We start from the raw sequence: 12,350 nt of genomic DNA on the forward strand, positions 1-12,350 counted from the left end.
GTCCAAAAATCCCCCCACTGGTGGCAGCTGTGCTTTCTTCTTATCTTTGCTATAAGACTGGGATGGGAGTGGAGGTGGGAGTTCCTCCCAATGCAAATAGCAGCTTTGAAGAAGCATTTTCCATTAGGGCTGTGGTAGGGGAAGAAATGGTTAAATCTCCCCACAACGCCTACTGCAGTCCTGATAATTATCACACCCCCACATATGGAGGCTCATATTTGCATTTAATAAAACATGCAAATATGCACAATGCAAGTAAGCATTTAAACAGCACATCTATTTTGGTCATACAATTTTTAAAAATTGTAAATCTGACATTTGAAGGAGCCTAATTTAAGTTTGGGGGCTATTGTTCTGCAGCCCAGATTTATTACTGAGGGTTCTTGTTGCACACAATTTGGTCTTGATAGCACACAAGACCCAGGCTTTACATTTCTCTAACTTGGTTCACCATTTCTGAGTTTATAGCAGAAACTTGAAATGTGGGTTTGGATGTTGCGCTTCGCGTTTTCAAAATTCATTGCAATCAGGAAATCCCAAGAAATGCAGATAGCAGAATTTCAAATGTATTTTGTCTTGGAAGGAGAAGGCTGGGGAATTCAGGGAATGGATTTTGTAGAGAAAGCGGGGTGGGAATCGAAGTCCAGGAGAGGCAGAGAGAATGAAATGGGGCATGTCACACCACAACATTTTGTTGCAGGCCCCAGTCATTTATTACGTTCTCTCTTTTTTTAGCCAGAAAAAACCTCGAGGCAACTTCAAAAGAAAATACAAGGGAGCCAAAGGAAGCTTAAGTATCTAGGCACTTGATGGGGTCAGAGAGGAGGGGCTGGATGGCACCTGGATGCTAGGATTACATATGTCACCACAACAGAGGGAGGGCCACAACTTACCTCATAGATGTAGTCAAATATTTCCAGAATGGTGAGGATACTAGCACCAATAAAAAGACCCATCTGACCTCCAATATCACCTGGAGAAGGGAAAGGAAACCGAAACAGACGTTTTATCCACACACTATTTATGGGGGTGTAGAGAATAACACAGTTTGGACCTATTGCGGATCCGTGCTCACCAGCTTTTGGGGCAAAACATGCTACCCTCCTTCAAGCAGTCCAGTTCAGGAGCAGAGCAGAGGCTTCCCTGGTTTCTAGCAAAAGCTTTGCAGAATGTTGTTTGGCTGGGCTTTGCCACTATCACCAGGCTGTGCAGGCACCAAAGCATGTTCAAAGTAGTTCCCCACAAAATCCTGGGAACTGTAGTTTCCCCCTCACAGGGCTATGATTCCCAGCATCCTTTTTAAAAAAATGCATTTAATGTAATTCCTTTTTGGAGGAAGGCAGTTGTGTGCATTGAAAATGCTTTAAAGGTCTTGTGCGGCGTTGTCTCACTGAGCTACTGGGAACTGAGTACACTTGGGCCTCAGAGTCCTCTTTAGGCACCAAACAGAAGGGCATTTGCAATATCAGTTCCTGTGGTTGGCAGGCAGTAGCCTCCGAATTGGTCAACACTAGCATCACTCCTGAGATCTTGGGCTCCTGGCTGTATGTGATCAGCAGAGCAATACAAGTTGCCTATTATAGTTCAAAGAGCCTTCCTCTCTCTCCCCTTATTTTACAGTGAAATAAACTTATTTCAAGAAAACTGGCAATTTAATCCTCCCCATTGCCAGTACTGATGATGGAACAATTAGGAGAGGTTATTCAAGGAGGAATTAGTATGCCATTGATGGCTAACCTCCATTCACACTCATCAGGAAGTGATAAAATGGGTTCCACCTGCACACAGGAAGTGTCTAATTAAAAGCACAGCAGCACTTTAAAAAGTCTCAGTAGCACTTCTTCTGTCAACACTAAAAGGGGGAATTCTACAATTGTGCTTTATTGTAACACACACACATCCCACCACTAAAACTCTGGTCTTGGGGGTGGGAAAATCCGAGGACCACACAGAAAACACCAGAATGCTGCAGATTGACAGGGGCATCTGTATCCTCCATGAAAAGTGAGTGAGTAAAGAATGACCTCTGTGTGTGTGTGTGTGTGTGTGTGTGTTTGGTAGGTGGGAAGTCCTGGCGCAGAAGCTATGTTTGTGGTTGAGATGCTCAGTTTTGATAGTAATGGATAGCATAGTGAGGTGGTGGCAATTACCTGATGAGTCACTGCTGCTACTGCGAGTTGGAGGGGAGGTCAGCAAAGGGCAAGTGCACTGGTGAAATCAGGTCAGCACTGCCACTGCACTGTCCACCATTGACCCTAAGCCAGCAGGCTGCACCTGTCCTCTCGGATAAAATTACAGTGGTACCTCGGGTTAAGAACTTAATTCGTTCTGGAGGTCTGTTCTTAACCTGAAACTGTTCTTAACCTGAAGCACCACTTTAGCTAATGGGGTCTCCTGCTGTTGCCATGCCGCCGGAGCACGATTTCTGTTCTCATCCTGAAGCAAAGTTCTTAACTCAAGGTACTACTTCCGGGTTAGCAGAGTCTGTAACCTGAAGCGTTTGTAACCTGAAGTGTCTGTAACCCGAGGTACCACTGTACAGATTTGGCAAGGGTGGTACAGACTGTCCCTTCTGCAAGCTAAAGCACCCCTACCCATCAGCTCAGTTCTGATGGCTGAGCTGCTTGGAGAAGAGTTATCAACTTCTCCCAAAACCTACCCTCTGCCTGGAGAAGCATATTGTTTCCTTTCATACTGTCAGTAAACATGTTAAGCATCCATGAGATGCCTTCTTCCTCTCACAGCTTTCTGATGCTAATTTAAATGCAACTTAAAATGGCATTGGCCATTTCAGCTGTAGCACCAGACTGCTGATTTTTAAGTACCTCTTACTGAATTCAACAGAGTTTATTTCCAGGAAATCATATACGTACAGGTTTATAGCTTTAATTCTGATGCTATCTGCTATCTGCCCATCCTCTCTGATTCCTTGGTTCTTGGGAACTTTTAGCCTATACCTCAGAGTATTTGCAATCTCCCACAGTTGTTGTTATTGTTATTAATGATCATTGATTACAATAATTATATTTCTTATATCCCATCCTTCTTCATAGAGATACTAGGGTGGAAAACAATGTTTATAAAATACAGCATAAAAAAATTAAAACCACAATTTACAGTAGCAACAGAATATGACAATCTATATGACAGCTGATCCTTGAATGAATATAAGGTGAGAGGCCATTGGAGCAGAAATGGGAAGGTAGTGCCATAGACCTGGTACCATTACCAAGAAGGCCCTGCTGTGTACTGTTATATGCCATCTATGAAGATGATACAAGGATCAAATTCCTTTTGAATTTCTACCTGCCTCTCAGTTATTGTGCTCTTGAAAATCTGGAATCTCTCTTCTATTGGGTTTTTTTAAAAAATGCAATTGTTATATTTGCTTACTTCTGCTACTCTGATTTAGGTTCTTGTTCAACGTCCATGAAGCATCTAGGGATGAATATGTTATTGAACAGATTATCCTTTCCCTGCCAGTAAAAATCATAGTTGTTCTCTATATAAACTGGTAAGAATCCCTCTGCTTATTGTTCAGAAAGAAAGAAAAGGCTTACATCTCCATGACAACAGGGTATATGCTTAAACGCTGCTTACAAAGGCCTTGGGACAAACAGACAGACATTAAACTCTCCTTTCTTTCATCTAAATAACAGACGGGCTGGATTCTGACTTTGACAAGTCAAGCGAGCCAATAATTCTTCATTGTGATGGATAGAAAGGCAAACTCTTGTCGACAGGGTAGGGGCGGGAGCAGGAGACAAACTGAGGCCACTGGTCTACAACAGAATGGAAATTAGCAACCAGGCATACGTGGAGGAAATAAACTCTAATTTAAATTGTCCTAACCTGCTTTCAGATATACATTCTTTCACCTTTTTAAATATTTCTATTTGTTGTTGTTGTTTAGCCGTTTAGTCTTGTCCGACTCTTTGTGACCCCATGGACCAGAGCACGCCAGGCACTCCTGTCTTCCACTACCTCCCGCAGTTTGGTCAAACTCATGCTAGTAGCTTCAAGAACACTATCTAACCATCCTGTCCTCTGTCGTCCCCTTCTCCTTGTGCCCCTCATCTTTCCCAACATCAGGGTCTTTTCCAGGGAGTCTTCTCTTCTCATGAGGTGGCCAAAGTATTGGTGTCTCAGCTTCAGGATCTGTCCTTCCAGTGAGCACTCAGGGCTGATTTCCTTAAGAATGCATCGGTTTGATCTTCTTGCAGTCCATGGGACTCTCAAGAGTCTCCTCTAGTACCATAATTCAAAAGCATCAATTCTTCAGCGATCAGCCTTCGTTATGGTCCATCTCTCACTTCCATACATCACTACTGGGAAAACCATAGCTTTAACTATATGGACCTTTGTTGGCAAGGTGATGTCTCTGCTTTTTAAGATGCTGTCTAGGTTTGCCATTGCTTTTCTCCCAAGAAGCAGGCGTCTTTTAATTTTGTGGCTGCTGTCACCATCTGCAGTGATCATGGAGCCCAAGAAAGTAAAATCTCTCACTGCCTCCATTTCTTCCCCTTCTATGTGCCAGGAGGTGATGGGACCAGTGGCCATGATCTTCGTTTTTTTGACATTGAGCTTCAAACCATATTTTGCGCTCTCCTCTTTCATATTTCTAATTACTGGTGGCAATTCTACACACTAAAGATTTGTTGGCAGAGTGTGAGGAGAATGACACATAGGATTGGGTAGAGGCCTCACTATGCTGGAAAAACAGCAGCTAAGCCACTGTCATGACAGCTACACCTCTGGTAGAACATGCCAGGTAGGCTGGCAGTAAACAACATTGCTGGAGCTGTTCTACTGGCAAAGATATGCCAGCAGAGTGACTGAAACAGGGCTTGGGTGACACAGTGCAACACAGGAACCTGTCTTATACAGAATCAGACCATTTGCCCACACTGACCGGGGATTGAACTTGGGCCCTTGTGCGCCAAAAGGAGACGCCCATATATGTTGGCCCCTATATCCCTTTTGATCCATGAGCAGGCCACATCAGAAGCCCAACTTTACACTAGTCCACGGACATGGCACAAAGCATTACCCTCCTGTTGACTTTGATGAGAGGATGGAAAGATGGAAACCTCCACATCAAAGGCCACCACAGCAGAGCATGCTGGATATAGGATGACTCAATGCCAAATCACATAGCACTCCACCAGTGGCAGAATATAGATGCCACACAGGGAGGCGATAACCCAGGTGGTGATGGGAAGCAGCACAGGACTGCATCTCTCTGGCTGAAGGGTCTTGCTTGTGTAATAAGCTCGGGGGGGGGGGGGAAATCTGCCGATGGGAAACAGGGAGGAAACGGTGCTTTGCGCACAAAGGGAGCGATTTGCACAAAACTGATTGGCCTTGCAACCCATGCTCCTAGCTGCTCCTTGCTGAGGCTGGCAACTTTCTTGTTCCAAGCATGCTGTGGACATGCCTGCAATTGGTATTCAGAGGAAGAGTGCCTTTGACCCTGGAGGTAGGATATAGCCATTGTGACTAGTTGCTGGGTGATCTCCCCGCCACCCCGTTAACCTCATTTCCCCTCTGCCTCAAATTGCCCACCACCACTGGAAGGGAGTTGGGCCAAACCCCCCAAATTCCATTCATTTTACACACACACACACACACACACACACACACACACAGGATTCTTACTTACCAAGTAAAGCTGCCACTTCATATGCTTTCTTCTGCTCAATGGTCTCATAGTTGAGGGCTTCAAAGAATATATCGAGCACAAGAATATTCTCCCTGAGGAGAAAACAAAACAAAACAACACGGGCAGCCGAGAGACAGAATCAAAAGGAAGGAGCCGCATCTGTGAAAACAAATAAGCTTTCTGCTGCCATGGCACGTTTTTGAGTGAGCGGCGACGAGAGAAAACTCATATTCCAAATGGGTAGCCTGAGGGATGTGTTATGCCTGAGCAGGGGGTCAGGCCATCCCAAGGGAAAGAGATATTATGTAATCGGTAGGGAGTCTGTCAACGCGCCTTGCGGCTTCTAGACAACCGCAGCGTACTGCTTTTACTTACACCTCCTCCATCCTCAAGGCTCTTCCCCACCGCCCACCAAAAAATAAATAACAATATACGGTTGATTAAAAAACATAAGCTGCTTGTAAGTTGCTACACTGCCAGCTCCTTTGGGACTTGAAAACCAAGGCACCAAATATTCCAAAGACATTAACATACATAAGAGTCCCACCAGATCTTGACCAGAGGTCCCTCTATAATTCTTTTTTCCACAGCAGCCAACCAGGCACTTCTAGAAGTCTTCTAAGCAGAGCTTGAAGGCAATAACACCCCTCAGCTGCTTCCTTCCTTCCTTATACCCACCCACCCCCAAACTGGAATTCAGTGTTGCAGCATCTCTGAACCAGAAGGTTCCATATGGCCGTTGTGACTTTTAGCTCCTGACAGACCTCTCCTCCTCCACAGATTGATCCAATATGGTTCGTGGGTTGTAGTTCTTTGGGTCTTTTTATTACATATTTTTTTGTGTTTTCGTCTTGTATTTTTAAGCTTGTGAACTGCCCTGAGATCTATGGATGAAGGCTGGTATACAAATTTAATAAATAATAAAACAAAGTCTCCAGAGAGCTCATGGCAGCGAGTCCCAAAAGAAAGATGTGTGTTTTGTGAAGAGGTACCTTAAACAAACAAAACAAAACAGCCCTGTCCTGACAATCTATTAGGAGAAATGTTTCTCTCTAAATTTTCTCCCCACTTTGCATAATTTTATAAGCCCCTGTCAAGCACCCCACCGCCCAAATGTATTCCTGGGTTCCCCCCTCCCTGCCACTACACTGACCCCTCCAGCTCACCCCCCAATTTCCAAGTCCTTTCTCATAAGGAAAGTGTTCCAATTTTATTGATATCTTGGTTTCCGTTTTCTGCCCCTTGTCTAACTAGTTTCAGTCAGGAGACACCAGTTGCTCGCAGCTGGTACGCACCATACATTTAACACCTCTCCCCGCCCTCCCAGAATCCTGGAAATGGTACTTTACCCCTCACAGAGCTACAATTCCCAGCACCCTGAACAGACTACAGTTCCCAGGATTCTTCGTGGTAAGGATGTGCTTTAGGTGTATCACATGTACACAGCCATAGTGCAGATTTCTCTTTAAGCCACCAAGGTTGGCAGTATTCTCCCTTCCACTTTCCAGCTGCTCATTTGCCCCGTGTTAAACTAACGGGGCAACATGCACGTAGGTGTGTGTAACGCTAGAACTCCCAGATGTCAGTGCCATCGGCGCTCAGTCCCTATGGTGAGCTTGCAATACCAGCATCCAGTCGGCTGGCTGAGCAGACCATGACTGAAGAAGCCCAGAGCTCAGAGCTAGCTCCTCAGCCTCAGTAACTTGCCCCGAGTGTAATGACTGCGCTTAGCTTCTGTGCCGCTTGCCTCGTCGCTGCCTTGAATATTGTGGCATCTGCCTGTCTTTTAACAATGCAACTGCTTCACCAGAAGCTTTCCTATTAGGAATTATAGGTACCGAGGTTCCAAAGGACAAGAAAAGACTGTTCATGTACATGGCAACGGCCACACGGATACTACTAGCCCCAAGATGGAAGGGAGAGACAACCCCGATCAGAGAAGAATGGCAAACCAAGTTGATGGACTATGCCGAAATGGCAAAACTCAACTGGGAAGCTCAGAAATCAAGAAGACAAGATCTTTAAAAAGGAATGGGAAATATTTATAATTTATATACAAGATCATTGTAAGCAAGTTAAAACATTGGCAGGATTTTAACCACACTTGTAATGTAACAGAATGTATGGATAATTTAGAAAAACAAAAAATCGGAGAAGTATTGATATGGGGTTGAAAATATTATCAACAAGACCCAATGGAAGGGATGAGGGGAAGTTAGGAGATTCAGAGTAATCTCGATATTTGGATTTTGAATTGGTTTTTGTTGTATGTTTATATTTTTAAAAATCAAATAAAAATTTATTTACAAAAAAGGACAATGCAACTGCTTCCAGCCCCTTCTGTAGCTACATTGGATCTTGACTACTGCCAGCCTTTGACTAGGCACCCTGCCTGGGCCGCTGGAGTGGATGGGCAGCCAGCTCCCTGACTTCCCAAACACAACAGCCTAGAGACTGACCTAGTTGAGGCCTGGCAATCAATCACATGTAATGGACTTCCATGTGGAGGAGACCCATTAAAATTACTGGACGCAAGGCAGTCGTGTCCATTAACTTTAATGGGTCTACTCTGAGCAGGGCTAACACTGGCTACAACCCTCTGTGTTGGGACACCACAAGCAAGAGCCTCTCACTGGGCTGCTTAGCACCATTCTAGCCCTGACCGGAATGGGCCTACTTACGAGATGTATTTCTCTGACTTGTTGAACTTTTTCTCAAGGTACTTGGCCGAGGTCTTGCTGGGGATCTTCACCATGGAGAGTTCCTTGTTGTAGCGCGTCAAATTGCACGGCATTTGGCACACACAGTAACTGCTGTCCTTTTCACCAAGAACCACTGCAAGGCAAAGTGGGGACCAGATAGATGGGTTATCTGTGGAACTACCAGCTCAGAGATGCAAGCGTAAGGGGAGTTTTTGCTTTGCTCGCCATCAAGGGTCCATTCTAGGCTGGCGTGGGGAAACCTTTTGGACCCAATGGGCCAAATCGCTGTCTGTTCCCCTTCTCACAGGCCAACTCTTGACATGTGGGCAGGACAACTCATCTGTCAGAGTACCTTCAGCAAGTGGCTGCTGGGCACTTGGGAACTGCAGCACAAGGGGCTTTTGACAGCTCTGAGCTTGGCATGCCTTTTCACCAGCCGGATTCATCTCCTCTCCTGTTTCAGTTTCTGCCTCTAATTGTTGACTTTCCTCTGTCACAGACTCTCCCAAGCTCACTAAGCCCTACCACCTCTTCAGCTTCCTCCGCCTCCTCCATCCGTTCTTCCTCTGACCACTCATCCGTCGTCCCACCACCAATCCCCAGGCTCTGAGCCTTCTTCCTGGGGGGTTCCCCAGCTGGTTCCTCCCACCCTTTGCGTCCAACAAGTCTGCGACAAGTTGTGCTTTTTATCCCGCTGTTACTAGAACACAGGCCCTGAAAACACATTCCTGGCTTGAAATGAGATCCTTGGAGGCGGTGGGGGGGGGAGAATAATAATAATTCTGAGAAACTGACAGTGAGAGAATCCTTTGTCCTTCAGAACTTACCTAGCGCAGGCTCTGCACACTCTTTATACTGCTCCGGCGTGCAGAACGGAGCATCTCCTGCACACAAAGAAAATACAAAACACACAGGGACATTTTTATGCAAACTTTGCAACTTTGCAGTGAGTTTCTTTCTAACTAGCTTAGGAAACAGGTCCTTGCTTTGTTCTCAACCTGTGGGTCCCCAGCCTTGCTAGCTAGGGGTGATGGGAGTTGTAGTTCAACAAGATCTGGGGACCCACAGGTTGAGAAAGGCTGCTTTACGGGGACTGGAATAAGGATTACTGGCTGGGGTTGCCTTTAGAACTCGTACAACCAAAAAAGCTCGGTTGCCTGCCAGTTCATTTCTGAACCAAATTCCAGGTTCTCACAGTAGTGTTAAAATCCCCAAACAACTCAGGTCCCAAAAATCTGAAAGATCACCTCCTTCCCAGGTGTTAAGATCAGCATAAGGGGCCCTCTTGGTAGTTCCACATCTCTCATAAGTCTTTTTTTTGGGGGGTGTCCTAGGAGAAGGCATTCTCCATGGCAGCCCCTAGGTTTTGGAATCTCCTCTCCATAGGTGCATATGGCACCTTTACAATACAGCTTTCACTATACAGTGAATACTGAAAATGCACTTTTTCACCCTGGCCTTTGAGATCTGAGATGCATGTTTTCAGGTGTGTGTCCCCCCATTCTTGTGATGGTAATCTGTTTTGACTGATTTTAATCTTGAATTAGAAATTGTTGTGACCTGTCCACCTGCCCCTGCCTGATGAAGGGCAGGTAATAAATCTGGTAAGAGTAATATAGTAAGACTGAGCAGTTACAACAATATATATGGAAACCAAATCCAGTCTTTGATAGTTGGTTGGGACCTCAGAGTTACTACTCCCAGGAACGCCCTCCTTTAAGATGTCAAGGAGATAAAGAATTACACAACTTTTAGAAGACATCCGAAGGCAGCCCTATATCTGGAGGTTTTTAATGTTCGATGTTTAATTATGTTTTTAGATATTCCGTAAGCCGCCCAGAGTAGTTGGGGAATCCCAGCCAGATGGATGGGGTATAAATAATAAAATTATTATTTATCATTATCACTAGGGTCTGAGAAAACCAAATGATGTAACAAGTTTACTGAGCGATCCTACGCATGCCTACTCAGATGTCATTCCCACTGACTTCAGTGGGGCTTACTTCCAAGTAAATGGGCATACGATCATATAGCTGAAAGCACACAGATTTTCGCCAAAATAGTGATGCTGCCAAATTGCCCCCAAAAGTCAAATAAACTGATAAACCAAAAGAGGACTCCCACTACCAGGAATAAAAGTTCTGTAGCTCCTTGGTGCAAGAGCCCTGGCTTTGATTTATTGAAAGCAGGCTTCTCTCACTTTAGTGTAACAGAATGTTTACTTACATTCAAATTGTTTGGGTTTGGATTTTTTTGTTGGTTTGTTTTTTAACTCCTAAGCAATCTATCAGCGCACCAGACCAAGGGACCAGATGGAAGGAGGTAGAACTATCACATCAGTAGCCATCTGTCTGGCAATGTGTGAAATGTTATGTGTGTGAGAGAGTGGTACATGAATTAGTGGCTGAGTACGAGTAGGGCTATTTGTGAAGGAGTGAATGGGGAACAGGTACAGGAAGCAATATCCATGTGTAATAGCATATTTTAAAGTGATCTTCATATGCATTATCTCAGCAGTTTCTACTGTCTTATCTCAGTGCCCAAAGGCAGGATGCTGAACCCAGTACATTTCTTTTCCCCCAGAGGAGTCTTAGTACAAAGAAACACGGCACTGGACATCTATAGTAAGTTATGCATGGAAGGTGGTTGAACAGCACAACTGTAGGCCCCGCTCATCAATTACCTATGGCAGTGATGGAAAGTGTGGTGGCGACCACAAGCGGCTTCTTTCACATATACATTCATCCCAGAAATGGAACACCTTCTTCAAAAGGCTGGTTTAAACCAGCGCATGGTCCAAAATGACACCAAAGCATTAAAAAAGGGCTAGTTCAAAATCAAACCTGAGCAACTTCTGCTGAAAGAGCTTGACTTCATAAAAGGATAATGTAAACTGAGGTTTGTAATAGAGGACAGGTGTCAGGACTCGAGTCCACATGCTGTCCAAAATCTGGAGCCTTAGAGATGCCAAGGCAGAGATTCAGCCTGTAGATAAAGGCAAAGGACCCCTGGATGGTTAAGTCCAGTCAAAGGCGACTATGGGGTTGCGGCGTTTGTCCACAGACATTTTTCCGGGTCATGTGGCCAGCATGACTAAACCGCTGCTGGCCCACGGAAGACTGTGACGAGTGCCAGAGCGCACGGAAACACAATTTACCTTCCCACCGCAGTGGTACCTATTTATCTACTTGTGCTGGTGTGCTTTTGAACTGCTAGGTTGGCAGGAGCTGGGACAGAACAACGGGAGCTCATTCCGTCGCGGGGATTCAAACCGCCGACCTTCCAATCAGCAAGCCCAAGACCATCAAAGTGAGAACAAAAAACTTATTCAGCCAGGCCATCAAAGAGGCCTCTTGAGCATCCATAGGCTAGGGATGAGCATGCAGTAAAGAAGATGGTGGCATGTGATTGTGTCAGGCCCCACCTACTTTTGGATCAGGCCCCGCCCACTCCCAAAATGCAGCCCCTGAGAGATTTCTACCCAGGTGATCTGGGCATCAGGTTGCACAAGGTTCTTCACCCCTGAACCAACCCAATAATATCTCAATGATTGGCAGCAGGGGTTCATACAGGGATCTTCCTCAGCCTTACCTGGCAATGACAGGGACTGAACCTGGGGCCTGTTTGTGTGCTCTCCCCCTGACCTATGGCCCTCCTCTTTGCTTCACACCCAGGACTTGGTCCCTTGACAAGAGCCAGCCCTGACACCAGGGAAGAAGCACATGTGAGGCTGTTTCAAGCTCACCCCTGAATACCTTACCTGGCATGTGGACCATTCTGCAGTTGCAATTTTCCACCACGTAGCGGGTCTCACAATCTATCCTGCACGCAGTGATGCTGTAGATGGGAAAGAAGTCCAGGCCAAAGTCGGAGGAGCGGCACTCACCCCATGGAGGTGGAAGGTACGTCAGCTGCAAGAGAAAGACGGGGGACTCAAGTCAGAATATAGAAGGCTGTCTTTATTTCTTTTTTCTTTTTAACTGTGA

General features: G+C 45.5%; 1 protein-coding gene across 5 annotated transcripts in view; it reads right to left on the reverse strand.

Annotated features, from left to right (window-relative positions):
- The window catches only part of LOC310829808 (acid-sensing ion channel 2), a 385,605-nt gene that overhangs the window by 13,157 nt on the left and 360,098 nt on the right, over positions 1-12,350 (reverse strand). For 4 of the 5 annotated variants that reach the window (XR_014557372.1, XR_014557373.1, XM_083708772.1 and 1 more), the window contains 6 exons: positions 12,125-12,275; positions 9,192-9,248; positions 8,344-8,497; positions 5,663-5,754; positions 3,394-3,438; positions 894-973 (listed from right to left, as the gene is read on the reverse strand). Coding sequence is in view for 3 of the 5 variants with exons in the window: in XM_083708772.1 (XP_083564898.1) it covers positions 894-973; positions 3,394-3,438; positions 5,663-5,754; positions 8,344-8,497; positions 9,192-9,248; positions 12,125-12,275 (579 nt within the window). In the remaining 2 variants the exon portion in view is untranslated. The remainder of the gene's footprint in view (positions 1-893; positions 974-3,393; positions 3,439-5,662; positions 5,755-8,343; positions 8,498-9,191; positions 9,249-12,124; positions 12,276-12,350) is intronic. The other variant, XM_083708774.1, reaches the window with a different exon arrangement.

The sequence above is a fragment of the Podarcis gaigeae genome, assembly GCF_964106915.1.
Source record: "Podarcis gaigeae genome assembly, chromosome: 13".
Classification (NCBI taxonomy): domain Eukaryota; kingdom Metazoa; phylum Chordata; class Lepidosauria; order Squamata; family Lacertidae; genus Podarcis; species Podarcis gaigeae.